The following is a 23,688-nucleotide window of genomic DNA, read 5'->3' on the forward strand; positions in this document are numbered from 1 at the left end:
AAGGAGCAAATTGAACACAAGGAGCCAACCCAGGCCCCAGAATGGATGGGTGGAGCAGTAGTGTTCAACCAACTCAAGTTGGAGGAGTGGCGAAAGGGGCTGTGGAAAGCTGCTGAAGCTGAATTCTTGTTGTACTACCATTGGCCTGAATGGAGCAGAAAGCTGAAGTGGTGGGAGCGAGAAGCTTCAGAGTGGACAGCACCTAAGGACCGCTACTTGCCAAGGTGTGGCAGCCAATCAGTGGAGCAACTGAGGTAGAAGTTTAGCAGCCTAGAGGTCCAAGAAGGAGAGCTGGTCCCATGGCTGGATCCTAGACCCCCGAGGGGGCTCAGCTCTTCTCCCAGCACCGATTCTGGCCCTTTCACCCCAGCACTCAACAGGAGTAGGAGCTGCTGTGGCTGGAGGAGCATTGTCAGTCTTTTTTGTGTAAAAGGGAGAGGAACATTTTAACATCACTAATTATGTGAATTGAAAACATTTTTTAAATTCTTTTTGGGGTTGCTCGTTGCTTGGGATGGAGGAGGATCTGTTCTGTTGATGGAAGGGGGGAGGCTCTGTGTTTCCTCTGCTTTATTCTTTATTCTTTTGATGCATTAGGGTGTGAATGGAGGAAGGAATGTGCCATGGGTCATCTGCCTTATCTCCACTCTGCTCTGGTAGGAGCAGGATGTCATGAAATGAAACCTAGAGGATTACGCCTGGGAACTCTGCTTATCACCTTGGTTCCCATAACAACCTCACACCTGGGGATTGGATGAAATTAAACTGGACATTTGGCCGTTGGGGTGGGGTTCGAATGGGATGCTTTAGTATAATGTTTTGTGTGGGAAAATATCAGATCTTGCTTTATTTTCTTGCTATCATTGCCTCTCAATAAAAGTTCTTTTTGAAACAATGCCTGTTTCAAGAATTCTGCTTTCTTGGGAGGATTAGTTGAAGTAGGACCTTACAACTTCCTCTCAAGATGGCTGCTGCACAGTAAGAGTTTCTTCTTCCATTTACCAATGATATCTTGATTTCACTTCCAAAGATTCTAATTCTCTCTGGAAGCAATTGAAGTCACTTGGCATATACATCTTCCAGTGAAGCAGTTTCATTTTCTAAGCATGCCTGAGTATTAACTTTCACTTTTTGGATTTATTTTATTTTGCTTTAAAAGTTGATTAGTGGTTGAATGCTGATTTATCTCAACCCCTTGTTGGATTCTAATTGCTTTTTTCTTTTTACTTTTTGATATATTATTCTAGATAACCTCTGTCCCTTCCATCTGGAAGCAAGGCAGCATTTGCGTGGGTGAAGAGCTCTCAGACTCTCACCACTAGATTCTGTATTTTTTGAATTTGCAAAATATCTGGAATTTATTTTTATTGATTTTTTCTTATAACCTTCTTATAACTGAAATATAGAGGAAAACATATCTTGACTGTTCTTGTTCCCTGGTCAAGTTTCACAGATTAAAATAGCTGAAGAGTGGCTGAAATCTAAGAAAGGAGAGTGAGGAAATACTCAGCCTTTAGCTGAATTTCTCTTTAAAAAACTGGACGAGACTATAATCTTTTTGCAAGAAATGTTAGGGCATGGAACTTTGGATGAAGACACACAGAAGGACTTTGATCCAGTTTGAGATCAAAGAGATATTTTTGCAGCTGGAGAACTAACAAAATGGATTTCATCTGTTGTCCCAAAGCTCAAGCCTATATGTTTCTACTACAATATCCAGCCTCTGACTGAAAAGGGAAGTGACAAATTCTTTTCTTCTATGAAGATTGAGAGAGACTGGATGGATTTATTACAGGGTGGGAGCTAATGTAGTAATGTAGATCAGTATTCAACTAGAGGGGATAATCTGTCTATATGTATTGTTTTGATGCACCTTTTTAAAATGTTTTGATTGTTTTTGTTTTTTGTCTTGTTTTTTTCTTTTTCTTTTTTTGTTTTCTGTGGGATTTTTTCTTTGGGGTTTTCTATTTTGTATTTTAACCTTGTCTTGAATAAAATAAAAATATAGATTAAAAAGAAAAAGAAAAGATTTCTTAAACTCTTCCCCATCATCATAAAGGTCAAGCTCTCGACATCTGATAAACTTCACCTTTCAGCATATTAAATTACAACTTAAAATGCAAGACGGCAGCTTCAGTCAGATGATGGGAAAAAGCTTTGTCATCATGTTATGTGGAACAATACAATCATGCCTGGGAGATCACGCTTAACCATTTCCAGGATCTGAGTTAGTCACTGAGTGATTTGGCTTTATTGTTTAAAAGTTTTCTGCCCCGAAATGCTGATTTGGTATCTATCATCTACTCCCATTTACAGAGAGCTGATCCACAAGAGGAGGAACTGGACCATCTTTGTTGTTTCAAAGTATTAATTTTGAGACATGACTAGTAGGTACAGCTAATACTGTTTTATAGTCTGTGAAATTAAGGTAAGTGGAATGGTGTCACTACGATTAGTGGTCATGCCAGAATCTATACTTGCAGTACAAGATCTACAGGACTGATTGTATTCACTTTGTACATTTGGATGCAGTTTTGCCTCTCATGATTTGGACTATTTTATTTTTAAAGATAAACATGATACCAGTTGGAAAATTTCTGCTTTTAAATCAGAGGGTTATATCAGATAAGCGTAAGCATCTTTAAACTCTCATGCACTGGTTTTAATGTAACTGTTTAGATAGACAGATGTTGAGCCAGATGGCATTGTGTCTCCCATCCAGTCCCATCAAGCATTATTATTAGTGTCCATTGAGATAGAGTATATATTTGCTATTGTGTTGGTTCCAGAGAGCTGGGGCTCCATTATAGTGAGAGCTTGCACTGCTTTGTGCTTTAATATTGATGTGCTACATAGCTCTTCAGCAAGATTCTTTCTGCTCCCCCTCCCCATTCCCCAATACTTTTTCTTTCAATGTCTGCTTATATTTCCAACAGTGCCTTGGAGTTGCTCATGCTGGCACTTTGCCTGGTGTTTTTCAGAATTCTGTTACGAGAAGCACAAGACAACAGTAAGCAGTTTCAGATTTGTCAATACATTCAGCAATTCACAGACTCCAAGTGTTTGTGTCAAACAGCATATGCTTTCATCCCTTTCATGTGTAAACTTTTAAGAAGGCCTCCACATGTTTCTGGAGTGTGTAGATAGGACTGAAGTGCATCCTGAAAACAAGCTTTTTATGTGTGATAATATCTGTGAAATAATGGAGGAAAGGTACTGGTTTGCTTATTGCTTATGTATTCCAGGACAGAGTTTTTTTGTGTTTGTGTGTTTTGTACCTCAATCTTAAAACATAGTCTCTCTCAAATTGAAGTCTCAGGATTCACAGTGTTGGCAACAGTTTGGAGATGGCTAGCTCAGAGCTTTATTCTGGGATGTTGCTTCAGTTTTCATAACCTGTCTTAGTCTGTCATCTCGGTGTTAAACATGTTTGATTCTGCTTAGTTTTTGTGAGTTTGCAACTTATCTGAGTAACTGAATGCCATTTCTTCCAAGTAACATATGCACATATCTAGATCTATGGGCATTCAGTGTCCTTTCTTCCAAATGGATTTCCCTACATTTCCCTAGATGTTGGCCACTTTATAATAACATAATACTAATTATAAGTATCCAGACTCAGTTCTTGAGAATAATAAAGAAAAAATTGTGTTGCTTTTTGCCTATAGTCTATAGATTAATACTGGCCAGGCGTGGCTGGGTGGTTCCTGCTATTTAGTATGAATGATTCCCAGATTCCTTTGCCATTGACTGGGCTGAGCAGTTTGATAGGAGTTGAAGTTTAAAATATCTGGCAATTGCCAAGGTGCCTATCTGTGCAGAAAATCACTAGTTCTCCAGTACAGGAGATGGATAATCCACCGATGGGTTTTCTTTGTCTGCCTGCTCTTGAGACCAAGTAGCCAAAACTTGACACGCCCCCACTTCCTGTGGAGTCCATTCTTAACTTGGTCTCTGCTCGAGAAGACTCGTTTTGGCGTGGCTCTCAGCTTATCAGGTTAGACAAAGAAATCCATTGATTGATTATCCCTTAATAATTGGCTTCCCCTTCCAAAAAATTGCCACCTATAGGAGTTTAACCAAAAAATTTTCTGGAGATCAGTTCTGATCTCAAACCTAAAACTTAAAAGGGGATTGGTGGGGGGGGGTAACTTCCCCACAGATATCAGCCAGCCCCAGGGCTCTGGGGGTGGAAAGGGGGGGGGGAGAAGGTATCAGCAGAGACCACTTGCTGAACCTTTTCCCCAACCACTAATTTTTCCTTGGGATCATCCCTGATCTCATATCTAAAATTAAAAAAGGGGGTGTGGGGGGGGGGAAACTCCCGATGGATCCCAGCCAGCCCCAGGGCTCTGGGGGTGGAAAAGGGGGGAAGAAGGCATCAGCAGAGACCACTTGCTGAGCTTTTCTCCCCAACCTTCCAAGGGATTTTGTTTTTTTCCTCAATTTGGGGAAAAAATAACAATCTCCAGGTCCGGATTCAAACTTGAATTCGGACCGTCGAAGATTACCTAGCAGCCCAGGGCAACCGCGGGCGCCATTTTAGTTGCCGCTTTCAGGCAACAAAGGCAATCCCCGGCTGGGATCCCCCTAAAACGTCACCAGTGCGCTAAATTTAAATCCCCGGGCACAAGCAGCTTCTGGGAGGCCGCGGAGCTCATTTTCAGAGGGAAACGAGCTGCGGCCACCCTCCTTTTTTAAAAAAAAGCCGAAGGGAAGGGAGTAAGCCCCAACTAAGAACTGGGGGCTAGAGAACCTTCCTGGGAACCGCGGAGCTCGTTTTCAGAGAGAAACGAGCAGCGGCCGCCATTTCCTACCAGAGGAAGTCAAACGGAGATTAAGGAAGCTCCACCACATACCTGGAAGCCCTGATAGCGATGGAATAGGAGTGCACAGTCAGTGCTCCACCCCCGATATACTTATATAATAATAGAATAAAATATAATAATAATAAAAATAAATAATTAAAAAAAAAGATTAAAGCTAAAAATTAAGCTACTGCAAGGCCAACAGGCCTAAAGGCAGAACACACAATATCATCATCATCATCATCATTATTGTTGTTGTTATTATTATTATTATTTTATTATTATTATTGTTGTTCCTATTACTATTATAATAGTAATAATATTAATAAGAATAAATTCCGCTCTTGGTGACCGCCATTTGATACCTTGTTGTGGATTAGGTCAGGCCTACAGACCCTTTTGAGGTCGCCACTGATATTTTTTGCCTCCCATTTCTTTTGCCTACTGGTGCACGTTGCCTGATCACCTAAGGCCTCCGGGCGGAACCCAAAGAGTGGTTCCAAACGTGCCTTCGGTACCTCCCTCAGCTACCGTGACCTTAGCCCAGAGAGAATATTTTTGTTGTGGTCGGGTGATCAGGGGAACAGTCCTGGTACTAGTTCCAATTTCGCTCCCGCCAATACTTGCCTGCCTGAGCGTCTTCTCAGTTTTTCTGGGACGGCTCAAGCGGAATGGAGGGACCCTCGTTGCCTCAATCCATGAGCACGACCCCTCCATCTCCCAATTACGGCTGCAACACACCTTCTGACCAGAAGGCGGCAGGCAAGTGCAAAGCGAAGACAAAACACTCGCTCAAGAGGCCCTCCAAGTTGGCGGAAAAGCAAGCCAGCCATAGGTACCAGGCCCTGGAGAAGGAGTTCTTCAGAGTGCAGGGGCAGGCCCAATTGGAATTGGTTCAAATGGCAGCCACCGAGATGGAATTACCATTGGGTCCATCCACATCAACCCAGAGTGTGTGGTCCATTCCAGGAACACCGCAACCACTGGATTCGCCATCCACATCGGCCCAACAAACACCATGGCGGTAGGCACAACCACTGAGTCCACCTCTCCACCTGCGGTCACCACACCCAAAGGTAATGACATAGGGGACATCTGGGCAGATGGACGGCTAGAGGCCCTATTAACCAAAGTGGTGGACCGAGCCCTAGCACAGCGCTCCGCCCACCACGACCAGGGGCCCTCCACCTCAGCCATGCCACACTCGGAACTCCCCTCAGAATCCTCAGGCATTCAGGAACCCACCTCCCCGGCCCAGTCCTCCATGAGTGGTTATTCTTCACCACAAGAGGAGGATCAACCTGAGATCTCTATGTCAGAGGATGAGGAACTTCCCCCTGAGCCCCCCTCAGGGGGATTATTTAATCACAACCGCTTCCTCACGATACTACGCAAGGCCACAGCCATTGCGGACATGGAGACGGATCAGTTTTCTCAGCCGCAAGCGACACCGGCCACCACATCCAGACCCGTATTTGTAGAAAAGGTGACAACGCAGCACCATATACCTTGCCCCGCCATTTTCCTGAAAGGGATCAAGAAGCCATGGGACTCTCCTGCTTCCTTCCCATCAGTGAGTGGTATGGACAAAAAATTATACAGCACTGCCGCAGACCTCAATGAGGCCTTAGAAATACCTAAAGTAGATGAAGCCTGGACCCCCTTGGTCTCCCAGACAGCCATGGCTGGGGACCTAGTGGAGGCCCTTAAGGCAGATGACAAAAAGTGGGAACACGCCTTTCGCAAAACCCACCAGACAGCGGCATGGGCCATCAAAGCAGCCACCTCGGCCTCCTTTTTTGTCCGGGCCACCCTCATCTGGTTGCAACAACTACAAGCCATAGTTCCTATGGATGACATACAAACACACCAGGACCTGGCTACGATGGTAGCAGCCACGGAATACGCTGCAGACGCAACGCTCCAATCGGCCATTTTTTCATCCAGATCCATAGCATCCAACATAATTGCCAGGAGAATGCTATGGCTAAAACACTGGCAAGCTGACACCAAGGCTAAATGGCGGCTAGCGACCGCCCCTTACTCAAGCAACGGTCTGTTTGGGGAGGCCTTGGGCCCCTATCTTGTAGAGAGCAAAGACAAGTGGAAGGTCATGGCACACTTGAACAAAAGGTCAGACAAACGTACCACACATTACTTTCGTAGGCAGTCCTTTCGCCAACCGACAACCACGCCTATCAGTCAGGCACCCAAGCCATTCACTCCCAGGCAGAACAAACCATACGGCCGCCCCTACGACAGACCGGGGTTCCAGCCCAGACAACAAAACCAGTTGAGACGACCTTTCGTGGAACGGGTCGTCCGTACCGGAAGACAAAATGACTCCTACATAGACCTACCCATTGGAGGAAGACTAGCTCACTTCTTCCACCAGTGGGAGCAGACCTCCACGGACAACTGGGTACTACAAACCATCCAGTCCGGGCTGTCCCTGGAGTTCCTGGTCACACCCCCAAACCGACTCATCAACTGCTCGGTCTCCAGGAACCCCACCAAACGCAAACTCATGCAGGAGGCCATCCAACACCTGTTGGACATTCAAGCCATAGAACCGGTCCGAGCGGAATACAGAGGCAGAGGATTTTACTCCATCCTCTTCGTGGTTCCAAAGACTTCAGGAGGATGGAGGGCAATCCTGGACCTCAAAAACCTCAACTGCTACATAACATACAAAAAATTCAAGATGCAATCCCTTCAGTCCATCCTGGGAAGCATCAGAGAAGGAGACTTCCTGGCGTCAATAGACCTCACGGAAGCCTACCTTCACATCCCCATCCACCCAAACCACCGTCGGTTCCTACGTTTCTGTTACGGGGGGAAACACTTCCAATACAGAGCTCTCTCTTTCGGTCTATCTTTGGCACCCAGGGTATTTACCAAGATACCATTTGTGGTAGCCGCCAAACTGAGAAAAATCCCAATACGCGTCCAATGTTACCTAGACGACATACTAATCCAAGCAACATCCCTACAGACAGCTCAGGCGGACGTAAGGACCGTCATTCGCGTCCTCCAATTACACGGATTCTCAGTAAACTTTCAGAAGAGCCAGACAGTTCCCTCGTCCAGGCTGCTGCATCTGGGGGCCACGATAGACACAACCAACTGTATGGTCTATCTCTCCCAGGAGCGAGTGGCCGGCATCAGGGAACTGGCTCGCTGGGTTCACAGGCAGCATTCAGTTCTGATACTAACACTTTCCCAATTATTGGGCAAGATGGTATCGGCCATAGCCATTGTACCCTGGGCCAGGATCCACCTACGGGAAGTACAGTGGTTTCTGCTCCCTTACCAACGGCAGAACACCAGCGCATCCAACCACCTAGGCAGGGTCACGCCACAAATCCGCGGGGCGCTACGCTGGTGGTGCTCTCGGGCTGTGACCAAGGGGTCACCCTTCAAGGAACCAGTCAGAGTTACCATCACTACAGACACCAGTCTGTACGGTGGGGAGCCCATCTGGACCCTCAGTTTATACAGGGACGTTGGTCCGCCGCGGATCTGAGAAACAACATCAACTGGCTAGAACTCAGGGCTATCCACCTAGCCTTGCAACAATTCAAAGACAGAATCAGAGGCCGCCACGTTCTAGTCCTAACAGACAATGTAGCAGCCAAGGCGCATATCAATCGGCAGGGGGGGACCAGATCAAAAACCCTGATGACAGAGGCACGACTCCTATTCAGCTGGGTAGAGCCCAATCTGAAGTCACTAAAAGCATAACACATATCGGGGGTCAACAACCAGCAAGCGGACTTCCTAAGTCGCACCATAGTGGACCCTTCGGAGTGGGGGCTATACCCGAACTTGTTCCTAGACATCTCCCGCAGGTTCGGGTACCCGATCCTCGATCTGTTCGCATCGTCAGACAATGCCCAGCTCCCCAGATTTTACTCTCGTTACTTCAACCCGCGAGCAGAGGGGACGGACGCCCTGAGAACTCAGTGGCCTCAGGGTCTGCTTTATGCCTTTCCCCCACTCCCACTCATACCGGCGGTCATCCGCAAGCTGATTCACGAGTGGGCAGAAGTGATCCTAGTAGCACCATATTGGCCACAGAGTTCATGGTTCGCCGACCTGATGAACCTGTCTCAGTCGCCCCCATGGAACATTCCCCCTCATCGAGTGTCCCTACACCAGGGAACCATCAGTCACCCGGAACCCCAATGGTTACAACTGACCGCCTGGCACTTGAGCGCCAGATAATGGCACAGGAACTATTCTCTCCCGGGGCCATTACCATAATTCAAGCTTCACGCCGTCCGGCAACAAATCACATTTACGACTCCACTTGGAAAAAATTTTGCCTTTGGTGCAGGGAACGGCAGTTTGACTTACACAAACTCTACATTCCTCAGATAGTAGATTACCTCTTGGAGGGACTAGACAGAGGCCTCACCCCCGTCACCATCCGCAGGCAAGTGGCGGCCTTGTCCACCCTCCTCACCTGCACGGATTCGGTTCCCTTAGCTCACCACCCCAGGATCCGCGCCTTTATCAAGGGCGCCTATAACACCAGACCTCCAGTAGTTCACAGGTACCCGTCCTGGGAACTACCACGAGTCCTTCACGCACTCATTCGGTCACCATTTGAACCATTGGCGACCGTTTCCTTGCGACACCTGTCGCTAAAGGTGGCGTTCCTGATTGCCCTCACATCGGCCAGACGAATTTCGGAACTGGCCGCACTGTCAGTCAGAAACGACCTATGCATTTTCCACAAGGACAGGGTGGTCCTTAGGTTAGATCCTTCCTTCATACCGAAGGTGAATTCACTCTTTCACAGGACACAGGAAGTAATTCTCCCAAACTTCTGTCCAAATCCAACACATGACCGGGAGCAGCAGTGGCATACATTGGACATCCGCAGAGCCTTGCGGCGTTATATAAAGCGTACAGAACCTTTCCGCAAGTCGGAGGCCCTATTTGTGTCCTTCCAAGCGGGCACCTTGGGGCGGAAAGTTTCCGCAGGCACCATTGGAAGGTGGATCCGAAGTTGTATTGCAGAAGCTTACAATGTATCATCCCTGCCGCCCCCAAGTCATCTCACAGCCCATTCCACCGAAGCGCTGCAACTTCGGCGGCATGGGCTACCCAGGCATCAATCGAGGAAGTTTGCAGGGCCGCGACATGGTCCTCGCCTTCCCCGTTTATACGACACTACAAGATAGACCGCTTTGCATCGGCGGACGCCTCCTTTGTTAGGAGGGTCCTCCAGCAAGTTGTCTCAGAGATCAATCTACCGGCCTTATCTGTTTCCCACCCCTTGGGACAGTGAGGCTTTGGTACGTCCCATCGGTGGATTATCCATCTCCTGTACTGGAGAAGGGGCGTTGGTCTTACCTGAACGCCTTTTCTCAGTACGGAGATGGATAATCTACACCCACCCCAAGGCCAGCAGGCCGCTAATAGGAAGCTGAGAGCCAATACCTCGTCAATCATCAGCCAATTCGCCCTCGTTAAGAATGGACTCCACAGGAAGTGGGGGCGTGTCAAGTTTTGGCTACTTGGTCTCAAGAGCAGGCAGACAGAGAAAACCCATCAGTGGATTATCCATCTCCGTACTGAGAAAAGGCGTTCAGGTAAGACCAACGCCCCATTTCATTCAGAGATTTTCATAGCATTATGACTGGGGATGCTAAGTATTGAACTCAGCTTTCTGTTTGCAAAGTAGCATTCTGCCACTGGACTATGGCCCTAATTTTTCCCATAATGCTGGAAAATCAACCTATCACCAGTTAATTCTACTGTGGATATATTTTAGGAAAAGGGAGGGGGAATACTCCTAAAAGCCCATCCAGTGACTCAACTAGGATAGGATTTTAATTTGGATTTGTGAGGTTCCAAAGATGTGACCACTATGCTACATTATAATTTTGTTGTCCATGGAAGGAAATCTAGTCTGTACACATATGAAGAGGTGAAGGTTCTCTCCATCAATAGGAGGTCAGAGTTTAAAAGAAATTCACCCTGTGGTTGCTGTGTTCTGCTTTTAAAACTGTAGTGTTCAGAGTTCAGGAAGTCTTGTGACAAGATCAGCCTCAAAACCAGGGGCTTATTTTCTCCATTCTACCCCTACTTCAGAGGAGCAATGCAGCTTTTGCCCTTGGTCTCCTGAGCTTCCATGACCCTATTCAGACACCTACCCACCTCAATGGAGTACATGGTGTTTAAGCATTAATTGTATCAGTTTGTGTTTGCTTTATGGTGGAAAGGAGTTGCTAATGTCCTGGGGTGAACCTGTGGTTACTGGTAAGTGGACTTCAGAGGAAATGAAATAAAGGGAGGAAAAGAAGGATGGGAATTGCAATATAATAAGAAATGTAACACTTTGCTAAGTGTTGTGGGGAATCAAGTTCCCAGGAACTTTGGGGAAGTCTTTGGAAGTATATTTACACATATCCAAATCTAGGCAAGTGATGAAATTTGGGGTGGTGAAACAATTTTATTACTGGTTGGATTTTGGGATAAGCTATATAGGGCATTTGCTTGAGTCACCTTCATAAATTATTGCTTCATAAATGTGTTTCCGTGGCTAACTTGTGTTCTGCTTATAATGTTGTGGCACCTGCATGTTTTTAGGCCAGTTTCTTTTGTTCTTCTTAAGGGAGAGAGGAATTATTATTGACCATTAAAGGCTTTATTAAGAGGACCCAAAAGGTTGTCTAATGAAGTGGTCAGTAATAAGCCAGGTTTTTTTTAGTCACTACCATCATGGAAAATATTTCTTTTTATATTCCTCACAAATAGAGATGCCTCTTGTCATTGCTCAGCAAACCTAACTCGTAGGGTTCTTGGGGAAGAAAAATTGCTGGAAGGACAGTTGGAAAGATCTTGCAAACTGTTCACTCCCCATCCATACTCAAATGTATATTCACCCACCAATATCTACTTTTGAGTAAATAAGTAGGAAAGTGACAGATAGCCTAGACTACTTATCAGCAATTCTGATTTGCTTATGTGGGGCTATGGTAAAAATTCTACTTTATGTTTATTTTTCCTCAGGTTATCATGTGATGTAAGTGTGAGACGGAAGCAAAGATAAACATGCAGTCCAACCACACAACTAGGAATGGCTGCCGAGTACAGGAAGTTATGCAGGTGAATACAGATTCCTGAACTGATATCTGGAAATAAGGCTGCTTTGGGTGTAGGAACTCATATCCAATAGGTGGAAGAAAGTTGTCCGGTTAAAGAGCTGAGTTTAACATGGAAATGGTATAATTTCTATGGATAGTTAGTTCTCAACTTACAACCATTTGTTAAGTAAACATTCAAAATTACAATAGTACTGAAAATGTGACCAATGAATGGTTTTCACATTTAAATTGCAGCATTGCAGCATCCCCATGGTCACATGATCAAGATTTGGGCACTTGGTGACTGGCATGTCCTTATGACAGTTGTGTTGTCCTGAGTTCATATGATCACTGCTTGTAACCTTCCCAGCTGGCTTCTGACAAGCAAAATCTGTGGGGAAAGTCAGATTTGCTTTAAAAAACCACACTGAGTCACTTAACAACTATGGCAAAAAAAATTGTAGAATGATGTGCAACTCACTTAACTAATATATTGCTTAGCAACAGAAACTATGGGCTCAAATGTGGTCATAAGTCAAGCACTATCTATTATACTATAGTATAATTCCTTTCTGCCCTATCAAAACAGCATACTCTTTCTATACTTAATTCAATTTTGGAGTTCTGCTCTGGGATTTATTCTGACACGGCACATGGGGTCACCTTCGATTTTTCAGAGCAAAGCTTAACAGTATTGGTACTTATTAATACGATTGGTGCAAATTGGTATCGATAATTGGTAACTATTCTTTAATTTTTTTATGTTCCAATTAGTATCTTCATTTATTTTCCTCTAAAACCCATCCTCATTATCTAAACCACCTTTTTACAACGCTATTATTAGGGGTTCTTGGTGCTTTCTGAGTTTGGTTGTTTTCTTGCGGACGTTTCATCTAGATAACATCTGTGCTAATAAGGAGTGGGGCTTGCTCTCATTCTAGTGGCTTATCCTGTCAGTGTTGCTGGGGGATGGTCTTGGAGGTTCTTTTGTTGAGCTGTTTACTGTTCGCTTGTTTGCAGTTCCTTGATTGAGGTATCGTTTACTTGATTGTTGGTCTGATGTTAATCTTGGAGTTAACCTATGCTCATTTGGGTGCTGATTGCTGGTGGGGAGATGTTTCGGTCTTTTTGTTCCTTTTTTGGCTTGTTGATTGTCTCTTTTGAATAGTACAGATAGTCCTCAAGTTATAAATGTAACGGAGCCTATCCATTCTATTTGTAACTCGAGGATTTGTAGTAATAAATCTCGTACCGTGAATGCGATTCACTCCCAGCTTCCGCCCATAAATTCGCTAATTTAATGCATGGGCAAATGCATGGCTTGTTAAGTGAATATGAGGTATTTCAGGGTGGGGAAGGCCATGGCGGGGACCTAGTGCTTCTGATTACCCAAGGTCTCCCCGGACCCACTGAAATATCTCATGCTCCCTTCCCTGGGAGCCCACAATTGCTCCCCCCATCTTGCTGCACCGGGTTACTTACCTTGTGAAGATATGACTCCTCTCCAGCCTCTCTATTTCTTTCTCTGCTCCCGGCAAGAACAGAGGGAGGCCTCTGAGGCCCAGAATGGACCTCCGGAAACACGTGGCCGCCTCCCGGCCTCTGTACTGGGCCTTGGAGGCTCGGAGGAGGCTTCTGAGGCCCAGAACAGGCCTTCAGAGCCCCGCTGAAGCATCCCCCAGTGTCATTTCCAGGCAGCAGCAGCTTGGGAAAAGCTTCCGACGCCCAGATCAGACCTTTGGAGCCATGCTGAAGTGTCTCCCGACATCCTTTCTGGGTGATAGCAGCCTGGAAAAGTCCTCTAAGGCCTGGATCAGGCCTCCGAAGCCCTGCTGAAGGATCCCTCGGCCTCCTTTCTGGGTGACAGTGGCCCAGAAAAGGCCTCCGAGGTCCAGATCAGGTCTTTGAAGCCCTGCTGAAGCATCCCTTGGCCTCCTTTCTGGGGGACAGTGCCCAGAAAAGGCCTCCAAGGCCCAGATTGGGCCCTCTGAAATGTTCCCTGGTGTCCTTTCTGGGTGGCAGCAGTCCAGAAAAGGCCTCCGACACCTGGAAATGAAACCAGGGGACGCTTCAGCGGGGTTCCGAAGGCCCGATCCGGACGTCGGAGGCCTTTTCCGGGCCACTGTCACCCAGAAAGGCCAGGGGATGCTTCAGCGGGGCTGCTATAAATTGAGCGAAAGCCTTACTAGCATTGATAATGTTAGCTAGTTTGGGTAATGAAACGAAAGAAAACAACCAAATTCAGAGAGCACCAAGGCCCCTTACTCCAACCCTGAGCTACAAATATTCTCCTTTATTGGTGCAACACTATTATGTTCCTGGACTTCAAGATTATGACAGAGGAAAACTTCAATATGAGGTTACAGTGTGAACAGGGAAAATTAGGTACAATTACAAAATTTATCTTCCCTCTCCTGCCACTTTTTTTTTCATTTATTGCCTGTCAATAACTGGTAACTGGTTTTCCAATAGCAGAAAATTTATGGATTGTACTGAAACTTAGGAAAGAAGCAGAAGCTCCTTAAAACATGTTGCGCAAGGGGGTATTTTAAAAGTCAAATCAAGTAAAGCATTTTGCATAACTTGAAAGTATAAATATTGGAAATAGTGCTTTTAGGCTACATCAACCTTAAGATAATAAGAGCCAGGGATTCTGGCTCTTATTGAAATGTCTTTAATCAGCCTCCTGTCTTTTGCTTCAAGGGATAATTCATAATATAATATTTTTTAAAAGTATTTTTATTATCTGAGACCAAAATTTTGAATGTGTCCAAGCCTATGCTGCATCAATGTTAAAACAAATGATCTGTTTCAAACAAGACTTAGTTTATTTGCTGCATTATTATTTTTCATATATTTTCTATTTTTTTTAGCATCTTTCTTGAACTGCATTGCCCAGACGTTACTAATATATTTGCCCATTGAGATCTGCCAGTGTTTGCATAGTATTAATAGTAATTTGGAAGTAGGGTGCTTTATTTAATGTTGGTGCAACCTAAGACAACCTGTATTTATGTTACTTTAGTTGATCAAGAAGCAGCTGGTGAACTCCATCAAGGCCCTGCAGAAACATTACGTGACCTCTGATGCTCTTGTACCAAGTGATGATCAAGATGCTAATACTCTTTGTTGTGTATTGGAGGCTGTATTTGTACATGGTTTGAAAACTAAGCACATCAAAGCAGAAATTGGAGCAAAAGGGAGAAAACATGGAGGGCGCCTTCCTCAGCCAGTGTTTTGGACTCTGCTAAAATCTGTCACACACAGGTGAGACTAAGAAATGCTACAATTTTGATTTGGGAAGTTACTGAGTATACAGTATGATGCAAGAGTGAGATTTTTGGCTGCAGAAAATCATATGATGTGTGGAATGCTAGAGAACTTGTCTCTTCTTGTCTAGATTTAGTAGATAAAAAAGCCCCAGGTTGTAATTGTATGTGTCTCAGTTACCTCTTGATGTGGCAGCAAAATGGTTCATAGGTTAAGATGTTAACAATGGTATTTCAGCCATAGTTCAGTAAAGACAGGTTTGAGACATGCGCGTTGTGTGATAGAATGAGCTCCCATCCTCACCTAGTCATTCAAAAGCATGCAGATGTGCTTAGATAAATAGGTACTACTTCAGTGGGAAGGTAACAGCACTCCATGACATCATGCTGGCCACAAGACCACAGAAACGTTTTTTTGACAGGACTAGCTCAATAGCCCTTGAAATGGAGATAAGGATGCCCGTTATTGTTGGCAATGATTAGCGGAGTAAAATCTACAGGGTCTCCTTTATCTTTTTACCTCCTGATGTTTTCATCAGACAAGAATGCATCAAACCCAACTTTTACCACCAGTCATAACCTTGCTTTCCCTTGCCTTTGTGAGCTGTCCTTTTAATGGATGTTGTGTTTTCCCCTTCCTGGTTATTTCTCCTTTTTCAGAAACATAATTTCTGAACTGGAAAACTTGATCTTCATCAATACAGATGTGGGGCGTTGTCGTGCATGGTTGAGGCTGGCTTTGAATGATGGCCTGATGGAGTGTTATCTAAAACTCTTGCTTCATGAAAAGTCTCAACTCTTTGAATATTATCATTCATCTGCTCTGCTTCTGGATACTGAGGAGGTTGAATTTCTCCTCAGCTATTTGCAGGGCTTGTCTTCTTTGGCCTTTGACCTCTCGTATAAGTCAGCAGTATTGAACGAGTGGACCATCACACCTTTATCCTTGTCAGGCCTTTGCCCTGCCTGGGAACTGTTGGACCCTCTTGTGGGACTGGAACCTCAAAGAAAGGAGTCACTTAGTTCTCTCTCACAATCTTCTGGCTCTGATGAAGTTGAAGCTCACCCAGCCATCCTGCCTGCCCCTAAAAGTGACCAGGCAGATAAACTCACAGCTTCCAACTTGAGCATCAGCACAACTGGTTCCTCACAGCTCTCTTCCAGCCTGGATTCTGACATTCTTCTCCCAGCCAATTCTACCAGCACTCACAGCCCTGCTCAGGAGAAAGAGCCAATCTCCAATGACTCTGAAGTGGAGATGACAACAGCAACAGCAGACTTGGACCAGGACCTCCAAGAGTGAGTATGATAGTGAAAGTGATATACCACACAATATTTTAACTCTGCAAGTATTAAAGCAGAATTTTAGTGAAATTCAGCATAACACTAAAATAATAATTCCTGGATTCTTAATAATGTGGTTGGCATGTCAATAAGGGAAATCAACCTGCATATCTTTTCTGCCTTTTTTCCAAGCCTAAAATAGAATGTTGCTTCTCCTATCATTAGTCCTGTTTTTGCGATTTTTCTTTGACCATATGTGAGATGCTGTCTTGATCAAACAATCTTTCCATTTCATTCATGCAAGTGTTCTGATTTTCTTTTCAGCATTTGTGTTACATCACAGAAGTATAATCAGTAGTTTGTGGGTTTTTCACCGCATGTTACATTATCTACAAACTTAAACATTGAAAGTGTTTAATGTTTATATATGACAATAAGAGTTTATCAGTTATAGGTTTGACAGTGGCACCCTTTTCAGAGCTTGAGAAAGCTGTAGTCTTGTCTGGATGATTCACTCAGTAAATCCACAACTAAGGAGCAATTTGAATTCGTGGCCAGTTTCCTATATATTTTATCTGCAATTAGAAACTTCACTCTCAAAATACTGTGTATAATGGATATTTACCTTGTCAGTTCTAATCTTTTAGACCAACTTAACACATAGTATAAAATGTATCAATTCTATTCATGTATTAAAACAGTTTATTTTTATGCTTGAAAGAGCAAGTTAACAGTTATTGAATGTGCTGAATAATATGTGACTAACCTCAGTCATCTTTGATACCTTATCTTTGGACTCCATGTGGTACATTAAGAGATAGAATTACTGGAGATGATCTCTCTCTTGCAAATGTTTTAAATTTTTCTATTTCTTTCTAGGGTGTTAGCAGAATTTACCAGGACACAGAGAAAGTTGGAAACTGTAGGAGTTCATGAAGCACACATCATCTCTCAGTCTTCCCCACCAGAGTGCCCCTGCCCTGCTACCAGTTTCTGCACTGTGCACCGTCCTCATACTGTACTGGAAAAAGGCCCTGTTGACATCATGCTACCTGCAATAATGATAAATTCACAGCTTCCCAATTTACCTAAGACTGGAGAATCTGTTAGTAGTACCAGTGTCCAACAGACCTCTATGCTAACCACAATAATTGTGACCAAAAAACCTGTGGATGTGTCCCAAATTCCTTGCAACAAGAGAGGAGCTAAAAGTCGGACTGATGAAGTCAGTGGTTATGAAGGAAGCCTCCCAGGAACAGACCAGCTTCTTTCACCAATCTCACCAGTGGTCTGCCCTGTAAGAATTACTTGTTTCGTTCTGTTGTGTTTTTGCAGCTTCTGGAACTCTTTCTGGCCACATTGCCAAAAATTGGCAATAAAACTGCCAAAAGAGTCAGTCTAGTTCTCTATTGTTTTGAAGTGGGGAACCTGAATTAGTGTAATTCTAGAACAAGCTTAGGATGGTTTTTAAAAAATAAGCTTAATATAGCAAAGAGAAATCTTGGCTTGTCTGGCTTGCTTTGTCTAATGAGGCTTTTGGCTCTCCTCAAATAATAAAGTGGTCCTTGGCCATCCTTTGTATTTCTGCCATAGTTTAGTAAGTTCTGGAAGGCTATTTATGTTGCCAAAATTTGTACACGAGGCATGCCAAATAGACCTTAATTTTCAGTACCCTCCTAAAAGCATTAATTTTTTTTTAATTTTTTGGGGAATCTCCCTGAAGCAGCCCTTTGGAAGTTGTTTATCATGGGATACTAACTCAATGTTTGGGGATCTGAGAACTCCTACATATTTTTTTTTTTAATTTGTATTTATTGAGCTATGATTAACAAACACTATCAGGTAATTAAATTAACATAAATCCAAGATAAAAAAGAAAACTACAAACAAATCTACTAAAATGCAAATAGACACTTGCTATACCTGTACAGATTTATCATACATGTAAAGTATTATCATACTGTTAATATCACTTTTTTATAAAGATGAGAAATAGCAAATCCTGTCACATTCACAGCTATGGGCCTCACAACGAATGTATGATGTTGATCAAGAAGTTCCTTTACAGCTCCAGAAATGCTTTTCCTGCAACTTCACTGAAACTTCCTGTCCTTGACTTCATTTCCTCTAGCTACAGTGCCTTATTCCTGGCTTTGAGCTAATCTGTATGTCATATTTAATAAGTGATGTCACCTTTCCCAGATCACTTTTCCCAAATATCACCTATCTAGTCCATTCACATCCAGAAGAAAGACTATGGAATACCTTTGTAAAACAGTGTCTAATATTTTCCCAGCCATTTCCAAATTTCTCTAAAAATGACTCCTGATAATATGAAAATTTAAAGGGAAAAAAAAAACAAAATTTCCGGTTTGCTTATATTTCTGTGTATATATGTGTGTGTTTAAATTGTTCAAAATTAATAGAATTTTAAAAAATTAAATGCTGATGTCATGGTTCCGATAGATGAAACCAATTAAAAGAACTTCAAGGCAAGGATTTCTTCCTTAAAGATCATTTTATTCAGGAAACAAAGTATTGGCACTTACATAGTTGAACTCAAGACTAAAGTTCCCTCCCTCTGTTACAAAGTAACAAGCTGCAATTCCCACCCCAGAAAGGCCGTCATAAATCACATTCACCAATTAATCTAAAATCCTCCCCACTTTACAGCCCTCCAAAACTTTATCTAGAATTGACCTTAAAGCTCACCTAACTGCAATTGTTTAGGCCAGGGATAGGCAACCTTGGCTCTTTTATGCTGGCTCAGGAATTCTGGGAGTTGAAGTCCACAAGTCATAAAAGAGCCAAGGTTGCCTACCCCTGGTTTAGGCTAATTTAAAAAGCTCAAGCATTCCTCCCACCCACCCCTTCTACATCTGAGAATCCCAAGCAACAGAAAAAGCACAAATAAAGTAAAAGGTAAAATGGCTGCAATTTCTTAATTGTCACAGTGGTGACATCTGATTTGTCACAGGCTGAATTTTTTAAATCAGATTGTTTAAATTAGTTGACCATTTTTCTTGGTGCTTTAAATTGTATGATTGGATCTTTTTTTTTTTTAACCTGATCAGTTCAACCAAAGACAGTAATGATAATGATCTGTAGTTAGAGTGCAAGGTCTCAGATCAAGTCATTCAATATAATACTCAATTAGAAGATGGCTGCTTTGCTGGTCACTTGCAAGAAAAAGCTCTCAAAAGAATATTGCTATTATCGAATTTGAATTTTATTTCTATTTAAATCTAGTAAAGCTCAGAATCATCCCGCCACGCTTTCCACATTTCTTAATCACCGCCCTTCTTTTCATTTATTCTTGCTTCCCATCTTGGCCTGGGCTCCATTAGATCTGAGCTATGTCAAAAGTAAATGCATGACAGCCATAAGAGAAGGCTGTCCTGCTAAGGACAATTTATTATTTTCTCGCATCAGCCCAGCTGCTTGAATTCAGTAAACTCAGAGCCAGAAGAATAGCTTGTTTGGGTAATAGCACAAATGTTATCTTTTGTTATTTCCCAACAGAAAAGAAGCTGGATCACTGAGGATGATTTTTACCTTCCTTCCCCTCCCGAGGAAACAGAAAAAAGCTTCTCCAGTTCTCCCAGTACCTCACGAGAGAGGCTTACCAGTACCCAACCTGCTATGCCATTGAGAGCCCCAGATCGAGGCAAGCTTTCTGTATCCTCAGCAGAGCTCAGCAAACTCAAACTGTCTCCTAGGAGGGAGCTGAAGGGCTTTAGTGTTGTTCATCGGAGAGAAATAGGTAACTTGTGTTTTGACTAAGGGAGGAAAGAGGAAGTGGAATGGGAGGAGAGATTTCTATGGCGGTTTGAAGAATTTATAGTAATGGAAGCGTCATCCATTTTGCTGCTTTACAGAAATGTCACTTGTGCTAGAGAGTGCATAAAGCTATTCCTCTCTTGTCCCACTTGTAGGTCTTTCCAATCCATTTCGGGGTCTGCTGAAATTGGGGACTCTGGAACGTCGAGGAGCTCTGGGCATTTGGAAGGAGTTTTTCTGTGAGCTCTCACCTCTAGAATTGCGGCTATTTGTAGACTGTGAGGAGCGAGTATGTGTAGAAAACTATTCTCTGCTGAGATGTGAGTCCTTAGGACGGGCTCACAGTGATGGGCGCTTTGAGCTGGTCTTTTCCAACAAACGATTGTGTCTTCGGGCTTCCTCCCGGGATGAAGCAGAGGACTGGTTGGACCGGCTGCATGAAGCCCTAAAAAAGTTTAGGTTACAGAAGGATGAAGGGTGGAAAACTCTAGAGTGCCCTGAGGCTGCAGAGGATTCTGAGGATTTCTTCGGAGGTGGACCACCTGGTGACTTGCCTTCCTTCTCGGTGTACAGTAGAACTGGCCCAACTGAGTTGGACTGGTCATGTGCCTTGAAACCCGAGCTAGATGCAGTCAAGGAATCTGTCCTGTACTTGGAGGTTGAGAAAGCATGGGTCCCTTTGGTGTTCTCCCTGTCCTTAGAAGCCTTGAAATGCTTCAAAGCCAGAAATGATAAAAAGATACTGAGCAACAGCTTTGGAATTGAGACCATCCAAGATATCCTGCCAGATGTGAACTTGGGTGGACCTTCATTCTTCAAGATCATCACTTCAAAAGCAGTGCTGAAGTTGAGAGCTGAGAACACAGAGGAGGCAACTGATTGGAGAGACCTGGTCCGCCGGGTGCTCATGTCCTACCTGGAAGTGGCTGAGGAGGCCCTCACACTTGGAGGCCATCTGGATGGCAGTTCACAGGCAATCCTGAAGAATACTGTTAAGGAAAATGGATATTTGCTGCAGTATCTGGTTGCCATCCCCATGGAGAAAGGCCTGGACTGCCAAAGTTTCATATGTGCAGGTAGGCACGTATGGGATGCTTGCAAAAAGATAACTTATGTCAAGCCTTTTTTAAATAATGTATTTTCCCTTCCAGTTAAACAACTAAGATTGAGGATTTTACTTCTCCATGTGTTCATTTGTAGTTTAATGTGATTTTAGAACACAAGATGTTGGTGGTCATTGTTATTACAGTGTTAACATAAGTTCAGATTAATTGTGCAGTGGTAAGTCATTGAAAAACGTAAGTCTTAAACAAGTCATTATTACCATAAGCCTTTGTTTCACTAGATCTCTTCAGTCTTCTAATGACTAAATATTAATTTAACTAATAGAAATAACAAGAAATTCTTAAGCTGGAATAACTGAAGGGGAGGGGGGCAATCCTTAAATGTCTGATTGTTCTGTTTTTTTTGTAATTGATTCATTTTGAATGCCAAAACCACACTTTATTTTCAGGGCTATTTGCCCAAGAAGATGGTAAAGTAAAGCTTGAAAAATTTTAGAGGCGCATGCATAGATTATTGGAAGTGATTTTGTTTGTGAATCTCTAATTAGCATAAATTCATCTCTGGCTCAGTGAAAAGCTGGTCTATTAAATGTTCAGAGGTTGCAAGTAGACAGGAAGAAAGATGTAGGAAGGTCAGACAATGTGTGACAGGCAGGTCTTATGAGCAAATGCAGTTTGTGAAGCCAGCTGCTGATATCGTTCTCTAATTCATAATCTTCATTGTCATCTCTAAATAGACCATAGACTAATCTACTTGTTGACTTGACTGCACTTTTCTCTGTTTGTTTGAATGAATGAATAATGAATTTCCTTGCTTACATTGGGCTATTCCTGTATCTGTAATTATTCAAAAATATCCAATTTTTGCAATTTGAATAACTGGGAAATGTCCAAGAATCCTTCAGTATAGAGTTCAGTCTAGAAACAAGATAGTGCCTGTGAGCTTCTCACAATGAAATGCAGGAATTTCTATTAGCCAGAAAATACGGGAATCCATTTTACTCCTAAGATAGTTTTGTGAACCAAAGGAAAGCTAAAGATTATACCTTTCGTAGTAAATCTGATAATAAAGCCAAAGATCAGGCCACATTTCCTGATTTCTGAAGAGATCTATCTTTCTTTCCAGCCACAGAGTAGAACAGTTATTATATTTCTATCCACTAAAATCAGAATAACAAATACTTCTGTTCTAAAACAGTTTTGGTCTTGACCTTTCTTTCTGCTAAAAATAAAGAGCAATAGATAAAAATATATTGATGTGTAATAAAGGCAGGAGGCGTGCGTGTGTATGTGTGTGTGTGTGTGTACACATATTACACACACAGGCACATCCATACTTGAGAAACACAGATCTAGAGACTAAGGCTGAGCAATAGCTGATTTGACAACTTTGGTTCAACTCTAATATCTTCCTGTTATTATAGGCAGTGGCCTAATCAGCAAATGGAGTCAGATTCTGGCATTTTAAGATATCCCTAACATTTTGTCTTTCCTTTCCAGGCTGCTCCAGGCAGATTGGCTTCTACTTTGTGAAACCTAAGCTGTGTTCATTCACTGGCCTCTATTTCTGTGACAATTGCCACCAAGATGAAGAGTCTGTGATACCTTCACGTCTAATTCATAACTGGGATCTTTCCAGATATCCGGTACGCCCAGTTATGGTGGGAGGGGACATAGAGTATATAAGCTCTGTTTGTGAAATTGTCTCTTTTAAATCCCAGCTGCATAACTATAGTCACAAAATGACTGTTGTTTTCATTATGAAAGAGAGAAGCTTGAGAGTATCTGTAAGGATCTCCTTCCTTTGTGTCGTACCTGCATTGCAAGTTAGCTCAGATAGGTGCAGGTTTTAAAAAGCAGATTAGCAAAATTTGACCTCCCTTCCTCCCTCTGAGTGTTTCTCCTCCTTAACAAGTGGATTCCCCAGTGCTGGCTTGGGAATTTGGGAAATCAGAATATACACATTTTAAATTTGTTGAGGTTGAGAAACACTGATTTAGCTTAAGATGTCAAGGACCATAAAGTATGAAGTCTATGAGCAAGGTAGTATTCTGATTAGGATTTTTCAATTTGCGAGCTGCTACTGTTTTTTTTAATATACATTCTGTTGTATACTGGGATTGGTGAAGCATTGAGTAGTCGGAAGGTTAACAACTCTTTATTTGAATCAACACAGAAGCGATTCTAACAACCGCTTGGCTTCTATTTATATTGGACTGCTGCTAGGTGGCAGCCAATGAATTTAAAGCACTATTTGCCACCTCAAATGCTGGCTTGTAACAATACACAAACGGTTAGAGACTTGTTTAAACATAATCATTTAACTGCTTTATAACTGCCATTGTAAAATGGTTCAATACACAACACCCCTTCCCCCTAGGTA

At 43.2% G+C, this 23,688-nt stretch overlaps 1 protein-coding gene across 3 annotated transcripts in view; it reads left to right on the forward strand.

Annotated features, from left to right (window-relative positions):
• The first annotated feature begins 1,332 nt into the window (after nt 1-1,332).
• LOC120298171 (pleckstrin homology domain-containing family M member 1-like) overlaps nt 1,333-23,688 on the forward strand; it is a 37,960-nt gene continuing 15,604 nt past the window's right edge. Inside the window, exons 1-8 of one of the 3 annotated variants that reach the window (XM_039321624.1) lie at nt 1,333-3,010; nt 11,835-11,930; nt 14,934-15,175; nt 15,838-16,476; nt 17,341-17,758; nt 19,984-20,224; nt 20,397-21,317; nt 22,806-22,951. In XM_039321624.1, coding sequence (XP_039177558.1) covers nt 11,877-11,930; nt 14,934-15,175; nt 15,838-16,476; nt 17,341-17,758; nt 19,984-20,224; nt 20,397-21,317; nt 22,806-22,951 — 2,661 coding nt within the window. In that variant the 5' untranslated portion in view covers nt 1,333-3,010; nt 11,835-11,876. The remainder of the gene's footprint in view (nt 3,011-11,834; nt 11,931-14,933; nt 15,176-15,837; nt 16,477-17,340; nt 17,759-19,983; nt 20,225-20,396; nt 21,318-22,805; nt 22,952-23,688) is intronic. The other 2 variants (XR_005553977.1, XM_039321623.1) reach the window with 2 other exon arrangements.

Source organism: Crotalus tigris, unplaced genomic scaffold (genome assembly GCF_016545835.1).
Source record: "Crotalus tigris isolate CLP2741 ecotype Arizona unplaced genomic scaffold, ASM1654583v1 scf7180000023760.60057, whole genome shotgun sequence".
In the NCBI taxonomy this organism is placed as follows: domain Eukaryota; kingdom Metazoa; phylum Chordata; class Lepidosauria; order Squamata; family Viperidae; genus Crotalus; species Crotalus tigris.